The sequence below is a fragment of the Mytilus trossulus genome, chromosome 6 (genome assembly GCF_036588685.1).
Source record: "Mytilus trossulus isolate FHL-02 chromosome 6, PNRI_Mtr1.1.1.hap1, whole genome shotgun sequence".
Taxonomy (NCBI): domain Eukaryota; kingdom Metazoa; phylum Mollusca; class Bivalvia; order Mytilida; family Mytilidae; genus Mytilus; species Mytilus trossulus.
In genome coordinates this window covers 33,806,600-33,826,877 of record NC_086378.1, presented here as the reverse complement: position 1 = coordinate 33,826,877, position 20,278 = coordinate 33,806,600, and the positions used below count along the sequence as shown (strand labels likewise).

At 36.7% G+C, this 20,278-nt stretch overlaps 11 protein-coding genes across 11 annotated transcripts in view; 2 read left to right on the top strand and 9 right to left on the bottom strand.

The window, feature by feature from the left end:
• Window positions 1-739: 739 nt before the first annotated feature.
• Window positions 740-1,166, bottom strand: LOC134722555 (histone H3). The gene has a single exon (XM_063586177.1). It carries the CDS (start codon window positions 1,148-1,150, stop codon window positions 740-742), a length of 411 nt encoding a protein of 136 aa, XP_063442247.1. The 5' UTR covers window positions 1,151-1,166.
• Window positions 1,167-2,291: 1,125 nt separating this feature from the next.
• On the bottom strand, window positions 2,292-2,814 carry LOC134721173 (histone H2A). The gene has a single exon (XM_063583977.1). It carries the CDS (start codon window positions 2,812-2,814, stop codon window positions 2,437-2,439), a length of 378 nt encoding a protein of 125 aa, XP_063440047.1. The 3' UTR covers window positions 2,292-2,436.
• Window positions 2,815-3,090: 276 nt separating this feature from the next.
• LOC134722554 (histone H2B-like) lies at window positions 3,091-3,465 on the top strand. The gene has a single exon (XM_063586176.1). The coding sequence runs from the start codon at window positions 3,091-3,093 to the stop codon at window positions 3,463-3,465; it is 375 nt and encodes a 124-aa protein (XP_063442246.1).
• Window positions 3,466-4,318: 853 nt separating this feature from the next.
• On the bottom strand, window positions 4,319-4,630 carry LOC134722553 (histone H4). The gene has a single exon (XM_063586175.1). The coding sequence runs from the start codon at window positions 4,628-4,630 to the stop codon at window positions 4,319-4,321; it is 312 nt and encodes a 103-aa protein (XP_063442245.1).
• A 1,723-nt stretch (window positions 4,631-6,353) lies between these two features.
• On the bottom strand, window positions 6,354-12,391 carry LOC134722552 (uncharacterized). The gene is made up of 4 exons (XM_063586174.1): window positions 11,973-12,391; window positions 9,935-10,234; window positions 8,053-8,419; window positions 6,354-6,789 (listed from the first exon to the last, which is right to left on the bottom strand). Exons 1-4 carry the CDS (start codon window positions 12,373-12,375, stop codon window positions 6,354-6,356), a joined length of 1,506 nt encoding a protein of 501 aa, XP_063442244.1. The 5' UTR covers window positions 12,376-12,391.
• Window positions 7,904-8,426, bottom strand: LOC134721172 (histone H2A). Its single transcript, XM_063583976.1, has one exon. It carries the CDS (start codon window positions 8,424-8,426, stop codon window positions 8,049-8,051), a length of 378 nt encoding a protein of 125 aa, XP_063440046.1. The 3' UTR covers window positions 7,904-8,048.
• A 1,125-nt stretch (window positions 12,392-13,516) lies between the features above and the next one.
• On the bottom strand, window positions 13,517-14,039 carry LOC134721175 (histone H2A). The gene has a single exon (XM_063583980.1). It carries the CDS (start codon window positions 14,037-14,039, stop codon window positions 13,662-13,664), a length of 378 nt encoding a protein of 125 aa, XP_063440050.1. The 3' UTR covers window positions 13,517-13,661.
• A 276-nt stretch (window positions 14,040-14,315) lies between these two features.
• LOC134722551 (histone H2B-like) lies at window positions 14,316-14,690 on the top strand. The gene has a single exon (XM_063586173.1). It carries the CDS (start codon window positions 14,316-14,318, stop codon window positions 14,688-14,690), a length of 375 nt encoding a protein of 124 aa, XP_063442243.1.
• Window positions 14,691-15,542: 852 nt separating this feature from the next.
• Window positions 15,543-15,854, bottom strand: LOC134722550 (histone H4). Its single transcript, XM_063586171.1, has one exon. It carries the CDS (start codon window positions 15,852-15,854, stop codon window positions 15,543-15,545), a length of 312 nt encoding a protein of 103 aa, XP_063442241.1.
• A 1,722-nt stretch (window positions 15,855-17,576) lies between these two features.
• Window positions 17,577-20,278, bottom strand: part of LOC134722549 (uncharacterized) — a 3,786-nt gene continuing 1,084 nt past the window's right edge. The window contains exons 2-3 of the mRNA XM_063586170.1: window positions 19,278-19,644; window positions 17,577-18,012 (exon numbers count right to left, since the gene is read on the bottom strand). Of these exons, the coding sequence (XP_063442240.1) occupies window positions 17,577-18,012; window positions 19,278-19,644 (803 nt within the window). The remainder of the gene's footprint in view (window positions 18,013-19,277; window positions 19,645-20,278) is intronic.
• Window positions 19,129-19,651, bottom strand: LOC134721174 (histone H2A). Its single transcript, XM_063583978.1, has one exon. It carries the CDS (start codon window positions 19,649-19,651, stop codon window positions 19,274-19,276), a length of 378 nt encoding a protein of 125 aa, XP_063440048.1. The 3' UTR covers window positions 19,129-19,273.

The window sequence follows — 20,278 nt, the reverse complement described above, 5'->3', positions numbered from 1 at the left end:
GCTTACATGGACTTCCTACATTGAAATTTTGTGGGGACTACTTGGACCCGTACCGAAATTATATTAATTTAAATAGAAATTTCATGATTTTGTTAACTAGCAGCAAGACAAGACTCTAAAGTGGACAAAATATATTACTACATACATGATAAAAAAATTCTTTACAATTCTGACTGAAAAAGAGCTCTAAATTTTTGATAAAAGTACCCTGTAATATCAGCTTTTCTAAAAGAAATATTCAAATTAATGAATTATACAAGATATTTAAACTCTAACTTAAAAAAAAAGGTTATATTTTGGCCAGTTGGTGGTTCTCTTTCTTTGGTCTAGACTACTGGTGTAAATAATACATCAAAAGAAGACAAGACAAAACAAGCGAAGAAAAGAAAAGAACAGAAGTACAGATAGAAACATTTATATGTTGATCTTTTTTTATATAATGTACTATTTAATATTCTACACACAAGGACATACATGTACCATGATAAACAAACACCCCCCTTTTTTTTGTGATGAGACTTGTGTGTATATATATATCATAAAATTTATTTTTTGTCTATGTATTGCTTTGCATATAGATGGATTCAACAAGAAGAAATAAAAGAGAGAGAGAGAGATGGGGAAAAGAGGGGTTCGGCTATGTTTCTAATTTTCATGTACAACAATTTATAGATTCTTTTTGAAAAATATTGGTGGCCCTGAAAAGGGCCGTTATGTTTTGGTGAAAAAATCACACTTCTTAAGCACGTTCTCCACGGATTCTTCGGGCCAATTGGATATCCTTTGGCATGATGGTTACTCTCTTGGCGTGGATTGCGCACAAGTTGGTATCCTCGAAGAGACCGACCAAGTAGGCTTCGCTGGCTTCCTGTAGGGCCATGACGGCTGAACTCTGGAATCGGAGATCAGTTTTGAAGTCCTGGGCGATTTCACGGACTAATCTCTGGAAGGGGAGTTTCCTGATGAGGAGCTCTGTGCTCTTCTGGTATCTCCTGATTTCTCGGAGAGCGACTGTTCCTGGCCTGTATCTATGTGGTTTCTTGACTCCACCGGTTGCAGGTGCGCTCTTACGGGCGGCCTTGGTGGCAAGTTGTTTTCTTGGAGCTTTACCTCCGGTGGATTTACGTGCAGTTTGCTTTGTTCGTGCCATGATTATTAGCTCTGTGGACGATTTGCTACAGAAAGAATACTTGAAAATTTCGGTGAATGTGTTTTTGTGCTTGCCGGGAGGATTGAAATCACGGTGACGATTGGATCACCACTTACATAAAGCTGGCGTTGATTGGTCCGCATATCTTAAATCTGATTGGACTGATTTGTAAGGGACTTTGACAGTTTTCAATCCATTTTTTACTGAAAAACTGCTCAACCCAAGCTGACAGTAAAAATGCCCCCTTTTTTCATTCATAATTACAGTTTCTGATCATCCCTCATAGCTCAACAATAGTAAATTAGTGTCACGGTTTCAATATGATAAATCTGAAGAAGAAAAATAATAATAATGAAAAAAGGTCAAAATACATGCAGAAACATTAAGGAAAGGAACGAAAAATAAAAACAGGAAAAAATAAAAATAAAATGCAGTTATAACACAAACAAAGCGAAATAAAAATAAAAAAACAGAAACAAATGGAATTACACATTCCCGACATGACATTGTGCGGATCGGCTGAGTTTCTTTATTGTTGTATTATGTCATATTTATGTATATTTAATATAAAAAAAGAAGATGTGGTATGATTTTCATTTGGGCTGGGCACATTTGTCACATTGTCTGATTGTCGGTGTGCTTACATCAATTCCACATCTTTAATACACAAACAATAACTAAATAAAGACAGAAAGACAGAGAGAGAGATGCTGAAAAAAATGGAAAAAGGAAAAGAATGGAAAGTACATATCATATATAAAAGTGTTGACGAAAGAGATAATGTTAACAAAAACTATAAATAATTATAATAATAAAAAAAAACCACACACCTTCTCAGATGAATCTAAGCATGCTCGCATCAATAACCAAGAGAGAGAAAGAAGAGAGCAGACTAGTATTAAATATAAATACTATCAGTGGTTTTTTTTCCCCCCGACAAACATTATATGATTTAACTGAGCTACTTGTGGGTTCAAAGAGTCAGAAAGTACGACAATAAATGTTCTGATGAAGAAGACTGAAAAAGTTACTAGACTTAGTGTTATGCTATAAGAACTGTACTTAAATGGGATGCGTTAGAGAGAGAAGAAAAGAAGAATCACGGAAGAAGGGACATTTATATTTTAGACATTTTTTATTTGTTATGTAGTAGAATATATTTTTTTCAATTATGTATGGGGAATAAAGTATTACTAAGATGTACAACAATTTTAGACTCTTTTTGAAAAATATTGGTGGCCCTGAAAAGGGCCGTTGTTAAGTGAGTAATCCGATATATCCACTTTTTACTTGGCAGCTTTCTGGGTCTTCTTTGGCAGAAGTACAGCCTGGATGTTTGGTAAAACACCTCCCTGGGCAATGGTGACACCAGACAAGAGTTTGTTCAACTCTTCGTCGTTTCTGATGGCCAACTGGAGATGACGGGGAATGATTCTGCTCTTCTTGTTGTCACGAGCGGCGTTTCCTGCCAACTCCAATACTTCAGCTGCTAAGTATTCTAAGACAGCTGCGAGGTACACTGGTGCACCGGCACCAACTCTCTCGGCATAGTTTCCTTTCCTCAAAAGTCTGTGGATACGACCGACTGGGAACTGAAGTCCGGCACGGGATGACCTAGACTTTGCCTTTGCTTTTGCTTTTCCTCCTTTTCCTCGTCCTGACATTTTGTACTATTTGGTTGATCGACACTGAGTAAAGTGATACAATTTTTCTTCAAAATTTAGCTTATATACCCACTAAACGGATTGAACGATGTTTTTATTATACACCAATCAGAACGAAGCTCTCTGCGAGCAGTTAGGCTACCGAACATTCAACATGTTATGGGTGCTCTCTCCGAGGTTCGCGTTTAATAAAATCTTTCAATCCGTTTTGCCCAGTATATAAACAAATTGAAAATAATTTTTCACCATTACTTATTTGATTATCAAACCAGTAACATGCCACCCAAAGTAGGAACTAAAGGAGCCAAGAAGGCCGTCACCAAGGCAAAGACTGCCAGACCCGGCGGTGATAAGAAAAGGAGGAGGAAGAGACGTGAATCCTATGCTATCTACATCTACAAAGTCTTGAGACAAGTTCACCCCGACACCGGAGTGTCCTCAAAGGCAATGTCCATCATGAACAGCTTCGTCAACGATATCTTCGAGAGAATCGCAGCAGAGGCTTCCCGATTGGCACACTACAACAAAAGATCTACCATCACATCCCGGGAGATCCAGACCGCTGTCCGTCTTCTCTTACCCGGAGAATTGGCCAAGCACGCTGTCAGTGAAGGTACCAAAGCCGTCACTAAATACACCAGCAGCAAGTAAACAGTCTGAAGTTTATAACTTCACAAACGGCCCTTTTCAGGGCCACCAACATTTTTCAAAAAGAATTTACATTTGTTGTACATCAATGTCAAACTTCTAAACAAAGCTATAAATCCCAACCCCAGCTATAACCACTTTCAAACTATTTCAATAGTATATGGTTACTTTTCTCTTCTTTCTATCTGTATAACAAATATACGTGTATTTCACTCATTCTGTAGCATTTAATTTGTCTGTCAAAACTACAAAGCGTAAATACATAAATCATGAAGAACAAAACAGTGCTTTCATTCCAATTAATAGAGTTGATAAATTTACGATTTCTTTTGCTTTTCGAGAGAAAAAAAATATTGCGAGAATTATTTTACACGGAAACAAGAACATTACCTAATCTTAAACCACGCAAAAAAAACCTCTATAATTGAATATAACAGAATCTACAGATTTTGTGTGTAAAAGTCCGTGCATTTTGTTTTGAAATTTTCTCTCTTCATGTAGGCAAATGCACGGACTTGATCTTTGAACGTATTCATAAACCTTCAGAAATATAAATTCTCAAATAAATACAAGAGTAAGAGTAAGGAAGTTAATTAAAAAGAAAGCCAGATATTTAAAAAAAAAAAGGGGGGGGGGGGGGGGTATAACGAGAGAGAGAAAATAGTTGCGGATCAGGATCAGGGAAAACAAGAAAAACGGTTGAAAAATTCATGAACATTAGAGAAAAGAATAGAAGTGGGAGCAAGCTTTGATTTCAAGATTTTGTTTAAAACGATGTACAACAAATCTAAGATTCTTTTTGAAAAATGTTGGTGGCCCTGAAAAGGGCCGTTGTTGATATTAGCTGGGTGGCTGTTTAACCTCCGAATCCGTACAAGGTACGTCCTTGACGTTTCAAAGCGTAGACAACATCCATGGCAGTGACAGTCTTCCTCTTGGCGTGCTCTGTGTATGTGACAGCATCACGGATGACATTTTCCAAGAAAACTTTAAGGACACCACGGGTTTCCTCATAGATGAGTCCAGATATACGTTTTACTCCACCTCTTCTTGCTAAACGACGGATGGCTGGCTTGGTGATACCTTGGATGTTATCACGCAACACCTTCCTGTGACGCTTGGCGCCTCCTTTTCCTAGACCTTTACCTCCTTTTCCTCTACCTGACATGTTTAACTATTTGTGGTGATTAGTTAAATAATACTTTCCGTCTAACAGCGACTCTTTATATATCACCAACGCGGCCGTAAAAGAAGTATCACACATTTTCAGTTAACTGTTGTCTGATTGGCTTACGTTGTTTTATTCCGGGAGGTAACTCTGTACTGCCTTAAACTGTGTACACTTTCAATCCACTTTTTCATTCTAGGTCTGAAAAATATAATAATTCATATCAGACAGTAAATTTTTAAGAAAAAACTATTATTTCAATCGGAATAAAAATGACTGAAGGAGACAAAAAAAGTTCCAAAATGTTGAAAAGTTTTCATTTTAAGATAGAATAGTATGATAAATAAATGATAAATGAAAATCACTTTAGACAGTCAAAATTATAAAGATAATTATTTGCTTTCTCTGAACAGACATTTTCATTCAATGACAATACACATTTCAACTTAATGGAATGGAATTTAGTTGGGGAAAAAATAAACCTCACAGACATATCTAGGAATACTGGTTATCTATTTGTCTATTTGATGTATCCAGAAATTGGATACATCACAGGATTTTACATGCTTGCAGTTTTCTACCTGTCTTTCATAACTCAACATCATCTGTCAAAGCTGTGCTTGCCATCCATCAACGATCTGCTGCAGGTACTTCAGATCATAAATGGGAGAATGTATGAATAAAACTGTTACTGTTATTACTATTAAAGATTTTTTTTTCTAGGTATTACAGTGAAGAAAAGAGATGCCCCTGACTGCGGGTAAAACTTCTTATGTGTGCATCTTCCTTTCAATTTTATTTTTAAACGCCATTCTATATTTATCCACAGTATGACGATGACAATTTCATCAGCCAATCCAATAAAAATGTTAATGCGCACACATGTACTTACTATTCTGAAGACTTCTTTTAGCCAGAAAAGTTTATAATAAGTCTGAAAACCACTTTTTATCATATAAAAAAGCTTATAAGTGCAAGATATATGCTTACATGGACTTCCTACATTGAAATTTTGTGGGGACTACTTGGACCCGTACCGAAATTATATTAATTTAAATAGAAATTTCATGATTTTGTTAACTAGCAGCAAGACAAGACTCTAAAGTGGACAAAATATATTACTACATACATGATAAAAAAATTCTTTACAATTCTGACTGAAAAAGAGCTCTAAATTTTTGATAAAAGTACCCTGTAATATCAGCTTTTCTAAAAGAAATATTCAAATTAATGAATTATACAAGATATTTAAACTCTAACTTAAAAAAAAAGGTTATATTTTGGCCAGTTGGTGGTTCTCTTTCTTTGGTCTAGACTACTGGTGTAAATAATACATCAAAAGAAGACAAGACAAAACAAGCGAAGAAAAGAAAAGAACAGAAGTACAGATAGAAACATTTATATGTTGATCTTTTTTTATATAATGTACTATTTAATATTCTACACACAAGGACATACATGTACCATGATAAACAAACACCCCCCTTTTTTTTGTGATGAGACTTGTGTGTATATATATATCATAAAATTTATTTTTTGTCTATGTATTGCTTTGCATATAGATGGATTCAACAAGAAGAAATAAAAGAGAGAGAGAGAGATGGGGAAAAGAGGGGTTCGGCTATGTTTCTAATTTTCATGTACAACAATTTATAGATTCTTTTTGAAAAATATTGGTGGCCCTGAAAAGGGCCGTTATGTTTTGGTGAAAAAATCACACTTCTTAAGCACGTTCTCCACGGATTCTTCGGGCCAATTGGATATCCTTTGGCATGATGGTTACTCTCTTGGCGTGGATTGCGCACAAGTTGGTATCCTCGAAGAGACCGACCAAGTAGGCTTCGCTGGCTTCCTGTAGGGCCATGACGGCTGAACTCTGGAATCGGAGATCAGTTTTGAAGTCCTGGGCGATTTCACGGACTAATCTCTGGAAGGGGAGTTTCCTGATGAGGAGCTCTGTGCTCTTCTGGTATCTCCTGATTTCTCGGAGAGCGACTGTTCCTGGCCTGTATCTATGTGGTTTCTTGACTCCACCGGTTGCAGGTGCGCTCTTACGGGCGGCCTTGGTGGCAAGTTGTTTTCTTGGAGCTTTACCTCCGGTGGATTTACGTGCAGTTTGCTTTGTTCGTGCCATGATTATTAGCTCTGTGGACGATTTGCTACAGAAAGAATACTTGAAAATTTCGGTGAATGTGTTTTTGTGCTTGCCGGGAGGATTGAAATCACGGTGACGATTGGATCACCACTTACATAAAGCTGGCGTTGATTGGTCCGCATATCTTAAATCTGATTGGACTGATTTGTAAGGGACTTTGACAGTTTTCAATCCATTTTTTACTGAAAAACTGCTCAACCCAAGCTGACAGTAAAAATGCCCCCTTTTTTCATTCATAATTACAGTTTCTGATCATCCCTCATAGCTCAACAATAGTAAATTAGTGTCACGGTTTCAATATGATAAATCTGAAGAAGAAAAATAATAATAATGAAAAAAGGTCAAAATACATGCAGAAACATTAAGGAAAGGAACGAAAAATAAAAACAGGAAAAAATAAAAATAAAATGCAGTTATAACACAAACAAAGCGAAATAAAAATAAAAAAACAGAAACAAATGGAATTACACATTCCCGACATGACATTGTGCGGATCGGCTGAGTTTCTTTATTGTTGTATTATGTCATATTTATGTATATTTAATATAAAAAAAGAAGATGTGGTATGATTTTCATTTGGGCTGGGCACATTTGTCACATTGTCTGATTGTCGGTGTGCTTACATCAATTCCACATCTTTAATACACAAACAATAACTAAATAAAGACAGAAAGACAGAGAGAGATGCTGAAAAAAATGGAAAAAGGAAAAGAATGGAAAGTACATATCATATATAAAAGTGTTGACGAAAGAGATAATGTTAACAAAAACTATAAATAATTATAATAATAAAAAAAAACCACACACCTTCTCAGATGAATCTAAGCATGCTCGCATCAATAACCAAGAGAGAGAAAGAAGAGAGCAGACTAGTATTAAATATAAATACTATCAGTGGTTTTTTTTCCCCCCGACAAACATTATATGATTTAACTGAGCTACTTGTGGGTTCAAAGAGTCAGAAAGTACGACAATAAATGTTCTGATGAAGAAGACTGAAAAAGTTACTAGACTTAGTGTTATGCTATAAGAACTGTACTTAAATGGGATGCGTTAGAGAGAGAAGAAAAGAAGAATCACGGAAGAAGGGACATTTATATTTTAGACATTTTTTATTTGTTATGTAGTAGAATATATTTTTTTCAATTATGTATGGGGAATAAAGTATTACTAAGATGTACAACAATTTTAGACTCTTTTTGAAAAATATTGGTGGCCCTGAAAAGGGCCGTTGTTAAGTGAGTAATCCGATATATCCACTTTTTACTTGGCAGCTTTCTGGGTCTTCTTTGGCAGAAGTACAGCCTGGATGTTTGGTAAAACACCTCCCTGGGCAATGGTGACACCAGACAAGAGTTTGTTCAACTCTTCGTCGTTTCTGATGGCCAACTGGAGATGACGGGGAATGATTCTGCTCTTCTTGTTGTCACGAGCGGCGTTTCCTGCCAACTCCAATACTTCAGCTGCTAAGTATTCTAAGACAGCTGCGAGGTACACTGGTGCACCGGCACCAACTCTCTCGGCATAGTTTCCTTTCCTCAAAAGTCTGTGGATACGACCGACTGGGAACTGAAGTCCGGCACGGGATGACCTAGACTTTGCCTTTGCTTTTGCTTTTCCTCCTTTTCCTCGTCCTGACATTTTGTACTATTTGGTTGATCGACACTGAGTAAAGTGATACAATTTTTCTTCAAAATTTAGCTTATATACCCACTAAACGGATTGAACGATGTTTTTATTATACACCAATCAGAACGAAGCTCTCTGCGAGCAGTTAGGCTACCGAACATTCAACATGTTATGGGTGCTCTCTCCGAGGTTCGCGTTTAATAAAATCTTTCAATCCGTTTTGCCCAGTATATAAACAAATTGAAAATAATTTTTCACCATTACTTATTTGATTATCAAACCAGTAACATGCCACCCAAAGTAGGAACTAAAGGAGCCAAGAAGGCCGTCACCAAGGCAAAGACTGCCAGACCCGGCGGTGATAAGAAAAGGAGGAGGAAGAGACGTGAATCCTATGCTATCTACATCTACAAAGTCTTGAGACAAGTTCACCCCGACACCGGAGTGTCCTCAAAGGCAATGTCCATCATGAACAGCTTCGTCAACGATATCTTCGAGAGAATCGCAGCAGAGGCTTCCCGATTGGCACACTACAACAAAAGATCTACCATCACATCCCGGGAGATCCAGACCGCTGTCCGTCTTCTCTTACCCGGAGAATTGGCCAAGCACGCTGTCAGTGAAGGTACCAAAGCCGTCACTAAATACACCAGCAGCAAGTAAACAGTCTGAAGTTTATAACTTCACAAACGGCCCTTTTCAGGGCCACCAACATTTTTCAAAAAGAATTTACATTTGTTGTACATCAATGTCAAACTTCTAAACAAAGCTATAAATCCCAACCCCAGCTATAACCACTTTCAAACTATTTCAATAGTATATGGTTACTTTTCTCTTCTTTCTATCTGTATAACAAATATACGTGTATTTCACTCATTCTGTAGCATTTAATTTGTCTGTCAAAACTACAAAGCGTAAATACATAAATCATGAAGAACAAAACAGTGCTTTCATTCCAATTAATAGAGTTGATAAATTTACGATTTCTTTTGCTTTTCGAGAGAAAAAAAATATTGCGAGAATTATTTTACACGGAAACAAGAACATTACCTAATCTTAAACCACGCAAAAAAAACCTCTATAATTGAATATAACAGAATCTACAGATTTTGTGTGTAAAAGTCCGTGCATTTTGTTTTGAAATTTTCTCTCTTCATGTAGGCAAATGCACGGACTTGATCTTTGAACGTATTCATAAACCTTCAGAAATATAAATTCTCAAATAAATACAAGAGTAAGAGTAAGGAAGTTAATTAAAAAGAAAGCCAGATATTTAAAAAAAAAAAGGGGGGGGGGGGGGGTATAACGAGAGAGAGAAAATAGTTGCGGATCAGGATCAGGGAAAACAAGAAAAACGGTTGAAAAATTCATGAACATTAGAGAAAAGAATAGAAGTGGGAGCAAGCTTTGATTTCAAGATTTTGTTTAAAACGATGTACAACAAATCTAAGATTCTTTTTGAAAAATGTTGGTGGCCCTGAAAAGGGCCGTTGTTGATATTAGCTGGGTGGCTGTTTAACCTCCGAATCCGTACAAGGTACGTCCTTGACGTTTCAAAGCGTAGACAACATCCATGGCAGTGACAGTCTTCCTCTTGGCGTGCTCTGTGTATGTGACAGCATCACGGATGACATTTTCCAAGAAAACTTTAAGGACACCACGGGTTTCCTCATAGATGAGTCCAGATATACGTTTTACTCCACCTCTTCTTGCTAAACGACGGATGGCTGGCTTGGTGATACCTTGGATGTTATCACGCAACACCTTCCTGTGACGCTTGGCGCCTCCTTTTCCTAGACCTTTACCTCCTTTTCCTCTACCTGACATGTTTAACTATTTGTGGTGATTAGTTAAATAATACTTTCCGTCTAACAGCGACTCTTTATATATCACCAACGCGGCCGTAAAAGAAGTATCACACATTTTCAGTTAACTGTTGTCTGATTGGCTTACGTTGTTTTATTCCGGGAGGTAACTCTGTACTGCCTTAAACTGTGTACACTTTCAATCCACTTTTTCATTCTAGGTCTGAAAAATATAATAATTCATATCAGACAGTAAATTTTTAAGAAAAAACTATTATTTCAATCGGAATAAAAATGACTGAAGGAGACAAAAAAAGTTCCAAAATGTTGAAAAGTTTTCATTTTAAGATAGAATAGTATGATAAATAAATGATAAATGAAAATCACTTTAGACAGTCAAAATTATAAAGATAATTATTTGCTTTCTCTGAACAGACATTTTCATTCAATGACAATACACATTTCAACTTAATGGAATGGAATTTAGTTGGGGAAAAAATAAACCTCACAGACATATCTAGGAATACTGGTTATCTATTTGTCTATTTGATGTATCCAGAAATTGGATACATCACAGGATTTTACATGCTTGCAGTTTTCTACCTGTCTTTCATAACTCAACATCATCTGTCAAAGCTGTGCTTGCCATCCATCAACGATCTGCTGCAGGTACTTCAGATCATAAATGGGAGAATGTATGAATAAAACTGTTACTGTTATTACTATTAAAGATTTTTTTTTCTAGGTATTACAGTGAAGAAAAGAGATGCCCCTGACTGCGGGTAAAACTTCTTATGTGTGCATCTTCCTTTCAATTTTATTTTTAAACGCCATTCTATATTTATCCACAGTATGACGATGACAATTTCATCAGCCAATCCAATAAAAATGTTAATGCGCACACATGTACTTACTATTCTGAAGACTTCTTTTAGCCAGAAAAGTTTATAATAAGTCTGAAAACCACTTTTTATCATATAAAAAAGCTTATAAGTGCAAGATATATGCTTACATGGACTTCCTACATTGAAATTTTGTGGGGACTACTTGGACCCGTACCGAAATTATATTAATTTAAATAGAAATTTCATGATTTTGTTAACTAGCAGCAAGACAAGACTCTAAAGTGGACAAAATATATTACTACATACATGATAAAAAAATTCTTTACAATTCTGACTGAAAAAGAGCTCTAAATTTTTGATAAAAGTACCCTGTAATATCAGCTTTTCTAAAAGAAATATTCAAATTAATGAATTATACAAGATATTTAAACTCTAACTTAAAAAAAAAGGTTATATTTTGGCCAGTTGGTGGTTCTCTTTCTTTGGTCTAGACTACTGGTGTAAATAATACATCAAAAGAAGACAAGACAAAACAAGCGAAGAAAAGAAAAGAACAGAAGTACAGATAGAAACATTTATATGTTGATCTTTTTTTATATAATGTACTATTTAATATTCTACACACAAGGACATACATGTACCATGATAAACAAACACCCCCCTTTTTTTTGTGATGAGACTTGTGTGTATATATATATCATAAAATTTATTTTTTGTCTATGTATTGCTTTGCATATAGATGGATTCAACAAGAAGAAATAAAAGAGAGAGAGAGAGATGGGGAAAAGAGGGGTTCGGCTATGTTTCTAATTTTCATGTACAACAATTTATAGATTCTTTTTGAAAAATATTGGTGGCCCTGAAAAGGGCCGTTATGTTTTGGTGAAAAAATCACACTTCTTAAGCACGTTCTCCACGGATTCTTCGGGCCAATTGGATATCCTTTGGCATGATGGTTACTCTCTTGGCGTGGATTGCGCACAAGTTGGTATCCTCGAAGAGACCGACCAAGTAGGCTTCGCTGGCTTCCTGTAGGGCCATGACGGCTGAACTCTGGAATCGGAGATCAGTTTTGAAGTCCTGGGCGATTTCACGGACTAATCTCTGGAAGGGGAGTTTCCTGATGAGGAGCTCTGTGCTCTTCTGGTATCTCCTGATTTCTCGGAGAGCGACTGTTCCTGGCCTGTATCTATGTGGTTTCTTGACTCCACCGGTTGCAGGTGCGCTCTTACGGGCGGCCTTGGTGGCAAGTTGTTTTCTTGGAGCTTTACCTCCGGTGGATTTACGTGCAGTTTGCTTTGTTCGTGCCATGATTATTAGCTCTGTGGACGATTTGCTACAGAAAGAATACTTGAAAATTTCGGTGAATGTGTTTTTGTGCTTGCCGGGAGGATTGAAATCACGGTGACGATTGGATCACCACTTACATAAAGCTGGCGTTGATTGGTCCGCATATCTTAAATCTGATTGGACTGATTTGTAAGGGACTTTGACAGTTTTCAATCCATTTTTTACTGAAAAACTGCTCAACCCAAGCTGACAGTAAAAATGCCCCCTTTTTTCATTCATAATTACAGTTTCTGATCATCCCTCATAGCTCAACAATAGTAAATTAGTGTCACGGTTTCAATATGATAAATCTGAAGAAGAAAAATAATAATAATGAAAAAAGGTCAAAATACATGCAGAAACATTAAGGAAAGGAACGAAAAATAAAAACAGGAAAAAATAAAAATAAAATGCAGTTATAACACAAACAAAGCGAAATAAAAATAAAAAAACAGAAACAAATGGAATTACACATTCCCGACATGACATTGTGCGGATCGGCTGAGTTTCTTTATTGTTGTATTATGTCATATTTATGTATATTTAATATAAAAAAAGAAGATGTGGTATGATTTTCATTTGGGCTGGGCACATTTGTCACATTGTCTGATTGTCGGTGTGCTTACATCAATTCCACATCTTTAATACACAAACAATAACTAAATAAAGACAGAAAGACAGAGAGAGAGATGCTGAAAAAAATGGAAAAAGGAAAAGAATGGAAAGTACATATCATATATAAAAGTGTTGACGAAAGAGATAATGTTAACAAAAACTATAAATAATTATAATAATAAAAAAAAACCACACACCTTCTCAGATGAATCTAAGCATGCTCGCATCAATAACCAAGAGAGAGAAAGAAGAGAGCAGACTAGTATTAAATATAAATACTATCAGTGGTTTTTTTTCCCCCCGACAAACATTATATGATTTAACTGAGCTACTTGTGGGTTCAAAGAGTCAGAAAGTACGACAATAAATGTTCTGATGAAGAAGACTGAAAAAGTTACTAGACTTAGTGTTATGCTATAAGAACTGTACTTAAATGGGATGCGTTAGAGAGAGAAGAAAAGAAGAATCACGGAAGAAGGGACATTTATATTTTAGACATTTTTTATTTGTTATGTAGTAGAATATATTTTTTTCAATTATGTATGGGGAATAAAGTATTACTAAGATGTACAACAATTTTAGACTCTTTTTGAAAAATATTGGTGGCCCTGAAAAGGGCCGTTGTTAAGTGAGTAATCCGATATATCCACTTTTTACTTGGCAGCTTTCTGGGTCTTCTTTGGCAGAAGTACAGCCTGGATGTTTGGTAAAACACCTCCCTGGGCAATGGTGACACCAGACAAGAGTTTGTTCAACTCTTCGTCGTTTCTGATGGCCAACTGGAGATGACGGGGAATGATTCTGCTCTTCTTGTTGTCACGAGCGGCGTTTCCTGCCAACTCCAATACTTCAGCTGCTAAGTATTCTAAGACAGCTGCGAGGTACACTGGTGCACCGGCACCAACTCTCTCGGCATAGTTTCCTTTCCTCAAAAGTCTGTGGATACGACCGACTGGGAACTGAAGTCCGGCACGGGATGACCTAGACTTTGCCTTTGCTTTTGCTTTTCCTCCTTTTCCTCGTCCTGACATTTTGTACTATTTGGTTGATCGACACTGAGTAAAGTGATACAATTTTTCTTCAAAATTTAGCTTATATACCCACTAAACGGATTGAACGATGTTTTTATTATACACCAATCAGAACGAAGCTCTCTGCGAGCAGTTAGGCTACCGAACATTCAACATGTTATGGGTGCTCTCTCCGAGGTTCGCGTTTAATAAAATCTTTCAATCCGTTTTGCCCAGTATATAAACAAATTGAAAATAATTTTTCACCATTACTTATTTGATTATCAAACCAGTAACATGCCACCCAAAGTAGGAACTAAAGGAGCCAAGAAGGCCGTCACCAAGGCAAAGACTGCCAGACCCGGCGGTGATAAGAAAAGGAGGAGGAAGAGACGTGAATCCTATGCTATCTACATCTACAAAGTCTTGAGACAAGTTCACCCCGACACCGGAGTGTCCTCAAAGGCAATGTCCATCATGAACAGCTTCGTCAACGATATCTTCGAGAGAATCGCAGCAGAGGCTTCCCGATTGGCACACTACAACAAAAGATCTACCATCACATCCCGGGAGATCCAGACCGCTGTCCGTCTTCTCTTACCCGGAGAATTGGCCAAGCACGCTGTCAGTGAAGGTACCAAAGCCGTCACTAAATACACCAGCAGCAAGTAAACAGTCTGAAGTTTATAACTTCACAAACGGCCCTTTTCAGGGCCACCAACATTTTTCAAAAAGAATTTACATTTGTTGTACATCAATGTCAAACTTCTAAACAAAGCTATAAATCCCAACCCCAGCTATAACCACTTTCAAACTATTTCAATAGTATATGGTTACTTTTCTCTTCTTTCTATCTGTATAACAAATATACGTGTATTTCACTCATTCTGTAGCATTTAATTTGTCTGTCAAAACTACAAAGCGTAAATACATAAATCATGAAGAACAAAACAGTGCTTTCATTCCAATTAATAGAGTTGATAAATTTACGATTTCTTTTGCTTTTCGAGAGAAAAAAAATATTGCGAGAATTATTTTACACGGAAACAAGAACATTACCTAATCTTAAACCACGCAAAAAAAACCTCTATAATTGAATATAACAGAATCTACAGATTTTGTGTGTAAAAGTCCGTGCATTTTGTTTTGAAATTTTCTCTCTTCATGTAGGCAAATGCACGGACTTGATCTTTGAACGTATTCATAAACCTTCAGAAATATAAATTCTCAAATAAATACAAGAGTAAGAGTAAGGAAGTTAATTAAAAAGAAAGCCAGATATTTAAAAAAAAAAAGGGGGGGGGGGGGGGTATAACGAGAGAGAGAAAATAGTTGCGGATCAGGATCAGGGAAAACAAGAAAAACGGTTGAAAAATTCATGAACATTAGAGAAAAGAATAGAAGTGGGAGCAAGCTTTGATTTCAAGATTTTGTTTAAAACGATGTACAACAAATCTAAGATTCTTTTTGAAAAATGTTGGTGGCCCTGAAAAGGGCCGTTGTTGATATTAGCTGGGTGGCTGTTTAACCTCCGAATCCGTACAAGGTACGTCCTTGACGTTTCAAAGCGTAGACAACATCCATGGCAGTGACAGTCTTCCTCTTGGCGTGCTCTGTGTATGTGACAGCATCACGGATGACATTTTCCAAGAAAACTTTAAGGACACCACGGGTTTCCTCATAGATGAGTCCAGATATACGTTTTACTCCACCTCTTCTTGCTAAACGACGGATGGCTGGCTTGGTGATACCTTGGATGTTATCACGCAACACCTTCCTGTGACGCTTGGCGCCTCCTTTTCCTAGACCTTTACCTCCTTTTCCTCTACCTGACATGTTTAACTATTTGTGGTGATTAGTTAAATAATACTTTCCGTCTAACAGCGACTCTTTATATATCACCAACGCGGCCGTAAAAGAAGTATCACACATTTTCAGTTAACTGTTGTCTGATTGGCTTACGTTGTTTTATTCCGGGAGGTAACTCTGTACTGCCTTAAACTGTGTACACTTTCAATCCACTTTTTCATTCTAGGTCTGAAAAATATAATAATTCATATCAGACAGTAAATTTTTAAGAAAAAACTATTATTTCAATCGGAATAAAAATGACTGAAGGAGACAAAAAAAGTTCCAAATGTTGAAAAGTTTTCATTTTAAGATAGAATAGTATGATAAATAAATGATAAATGAAAATCACTTTAGACAGTCAAAATTATAAAGATAATTATTTGCTTTCTCTGAACAGACATTTTCATTCAATGACAATACACATTTCAACTTAATGGAATGGAATTTAGTTGGGGAAAAAATAAACCTCACAGACATATCTAGGAATACTGGTTATCTATTTGTCTATTTGATGTATCCAGAAATTGGATACATCACAGGATTTTACATGCTTGCAGTTTTCTACCTGTCTTTCATAACTCAACATCATCTGTCAAAGCTGTGCTTGCCATCCATCAACGATCTGCTGCAGGTACTTCAGATCATAAATGGGAGAATGTATGAATAAAACTGTTACTGTTATTACTATTAAAGATTTTTTTTTCTAGGTATTACAGTGAAGAAAAGAGATGCCCCTGACTGCGGGTAAAACTTCTTATGTGTGCATCTTCCTTTCAATTTTATTTTTAAACGCCATTCTATATTTATCCACAGTATGACGATGACAATTTCATCAGCCAATCCAATAAAAATGTTAATGCGCACACATGTACTTACTATTCTGAAGACTTCTTTTAGCCAGAAAAGTTTATAATAAGTCTGAAAACCACTTTTTATCATATAAAAAAGCTTATAAGTGCAAGATATATGCTTACATGGACTTCCTACATTGAAATTTTGTGGGGACTACTTGGACCCGTACCGAAATTATATAATTTAAATAGAAATTTCATGATTTTGTTAACTAGCAGCAAGACAAGACTCTAAAGTGGACAAAATATATTACTACATACATGATAAAAAAATTCTTTACAATTCTGACTGAAAAAGAGCTCTAAATTTTTGATAAAAGTACCCTGTAATATCAGCTTTTCTAAAAGAAATATTCAAATTAATGAATTATACAAGATATTTAAACTCTAACTTAAAAAAAAAGGTTATATTTTGGCCAGTTGGTGGTTCTCTTTCTTTGGTCTAGACTACTGGTGTAAATAATACATCAAAAGAAGACAAGACAAAACAAGCGAAGAAAAGAAAAGAACAGAAGTACAGATAGAAACATTTATATGTTGATCTTTTTTTATATAATGTACTATTTAATATTCTACACACAAGGACATACATGTACCATGATAAACAAACACCCCCCCTTTTTTTTGTGATGAGACTTGTGTGTATATATATATCATAAAATTTATTTTTTGTCTATGTATTGCTTTGCATATAGATGGATTCAACAAGAAGAAATAAAAGAGAGAGAGAGAGATGGGGAAAAGAGGGGTTCGGCTATGTTTCTAATTTTCATGTACAACAATTTATAGATTCTTTTTGAAAAATATTGGTGGCCCTGAAAAGGGCCGTTATGTTTTGGTGAAAAAATCACACTTCTTAAGCACGTTCTCCACGGATTCTTCGGGCCAATTGGATATCCTTTGGCATGATGGTTACTCTCTTGGCGTGGATTGCGCACAAGTTGGTATCCTCGAAGAGACCGACCAAGTAGGCTTCGCTGGCTTCCTGTAGGGCCATGACGGCTGAACTCTGGAATCGGAGATCAGTTTTGAAGTCCTGGGCGATTTCACGGACTAATCTCTGGAAGGGGAGTTTCCTGATGAGGAGCTCTGTGCTCTTCTGGTATCTCCTGATTTCTCGGAGAGCGACTGTTCCTGGCCTGTATCTATGTGGTTTCTTGACTCCACCGGTTGCAGGTGCGCTCTTACGGGCGGCCTTGGTGGCAAGTTGTTTTCTTGGAGCTTTACCTCCGGTGGATTTACGTGCAGTTTGCTTTGTTCGTGCCATGATTATTAGCTCTGTGGACGATTTGCTACAGAAAGAATACTTGAAAATTTCGGTGAATGTGTTTTTGTGCTTGCCGGGAGGATTGAAATCACGGTGACGATTGGATCACCACTTACATAAAGCTGGCGTTGATTGGTCCGCATATCTTAAATCTGATTGGACTGATTTGTAAGGGACTTTGACAGTTTTCAATCCATTTTTTACTGAAAAACTGCTCAACCCAAGCTGACAGTAAAAATGCCCCCTTTTTTCATTCATAATTACAGTTTCTGATCATCCCTCATAGCTCAACAATAGTAAATTAGTGTCACGGTTTCAATATGATAAATCTGAAGAAGAAAAATAATAATAATGAAAAAAGGTCAAAATACATGCAGAAACATTAAGGAAAGGAACGAAAAATAAAAACAGGAAAAAATAAAAATAAAATGCAGTTATAACACAAACAAAGCGAAATAAAAATAAAAAAACAGAAACAAATGGAATTACACATTCCCGACATGACATTGTGCGGATCGGCTGAGTTTCTTTATTGTTGTATTATGTCATATTTATGTATATTTAATATAAAAAAAGAAGATGTGGTATGATTTTCATTTGGGCTGGGCACATTTGTCACATTGTCTGATTGTCGGTGTGCTTACATCAATTCCACATCTTTAATACACAAACAATAACTAAATAAAGACAGAAAGACAGAGAGAGAGATGCTGAAAAAAATGGAAAAAGGAAAAGAATGGAAAGTACATATCATATATAAAAGTGTTGACGAAAGAGATAATGTTAACAAAAACTATAAATAATTATAATAATAAAAAAAAACCACACACCTTCTCAGATGAATCTAAGCATGCTCGCATCAATAACCAAGAGAGAGAAAGAAGAGAGCAGACTAGTATTAAATATAAATACTATCAGTGGTTTTTTTTCCCCCCGACAAACATTATATGATTTAACTGAGCTACTTGTGGGTTCAAAGAGTCAGAAAGTACGACAATAAATGTTCTGATGAAGAAGACTGAAAAAGTTACTAGACTTAGTGTTATGCTATAAGAACTGTACTTAAATGGGATGCGTTAGAGAGAGAAGAAAAGAAGAATCACGGAAGAAGGGACATTTATATTTTAGACATTTTTTATTTGTTATGTAGTAGAATATATTTTTTTCAATTATGTATGGGGAATAAAGTATTACTAAGATGTACAACAATTTTAGACTCTTTTTGAAAAATATTGGTGGCCCTGAAAAGGGCCGTTGTTAAGTGAGTAATCCGATATATCCACTTTTTACTTGGCAGCTTTCTGGGTCTTCTTTGGCAGAAGTACAGCCTGGATGTTTGGTAAAACACCTCCCTGGGCAATGGTGACACCAGACAAGAGTTTGTTCAACTCTTCGTCGTTTCTGATGGCCAACTGGAGATGACGGGGAATGATTCTGCTCTTCTTGTTGTCACGAGCGGCGTTTCCTGCCAACTCCAATACTTCAGCTGCTAAGTATTCTAAGACAGCTGCGAGGTACACTGGTGCACCGGCACCAACTCTCTCGGCATAGTTTCCTTTCCTCAAAAGTCTGTGGATACGACCGACTGGGAACTGAAGTCCGGCACGGGATGACCTAGACTTTGCCTTTGCTTTTGCTTTTCCTCCTTTTCCTCGTCCTGACATTTTGTACTATTTGGTTGATCGACACTGAGTAAAGTGATACAATTTTTCTTCAAAATTTAGCTTATATACCCACTAAACGGATTGAACGATGTTTTTATTATACACCAATCAGAACGAAGCTCTCTGCGAGCAGTTAGGCTACCGAACATTCAACATGTTATGGGTGCTCTCTCCGAGGTTCGCGTTTAATAAAATCTTTCAATCCGTTTTGCCCAGTATATAAACAAATTGAAAATAATTTTTCACCATTACTTATTTGATTATCAAACCAGTAACATGCCACCCAAAGTAGGAACTAAAGGAGCCAAGAAGGCCGTCACCAAGGCAAAGACTGCCAGACCCGGCGGTGATAAGAAAAGGAGGAGGAAGAGACGTGAATCCTATGCTATCTACATCTACAAAGTCTTGAGACAAGTTCACCCCGACACCGGAGTGTCCTCAAAGGCAATGTCCATCATGAACAGCTTCGTCAACGATATCTTCGAGAGAATCGCAGCAGAGGCTTCCCGATTGGCACACTACAACAAAAGATCTACCATCACATCCCGGGAGATCCAGACCGCTGTCCGTCTTCTCTTACCCGGAGAATTGGCCAAGCACGCTGTCAGTGAAGGTACCAAAGCCGTC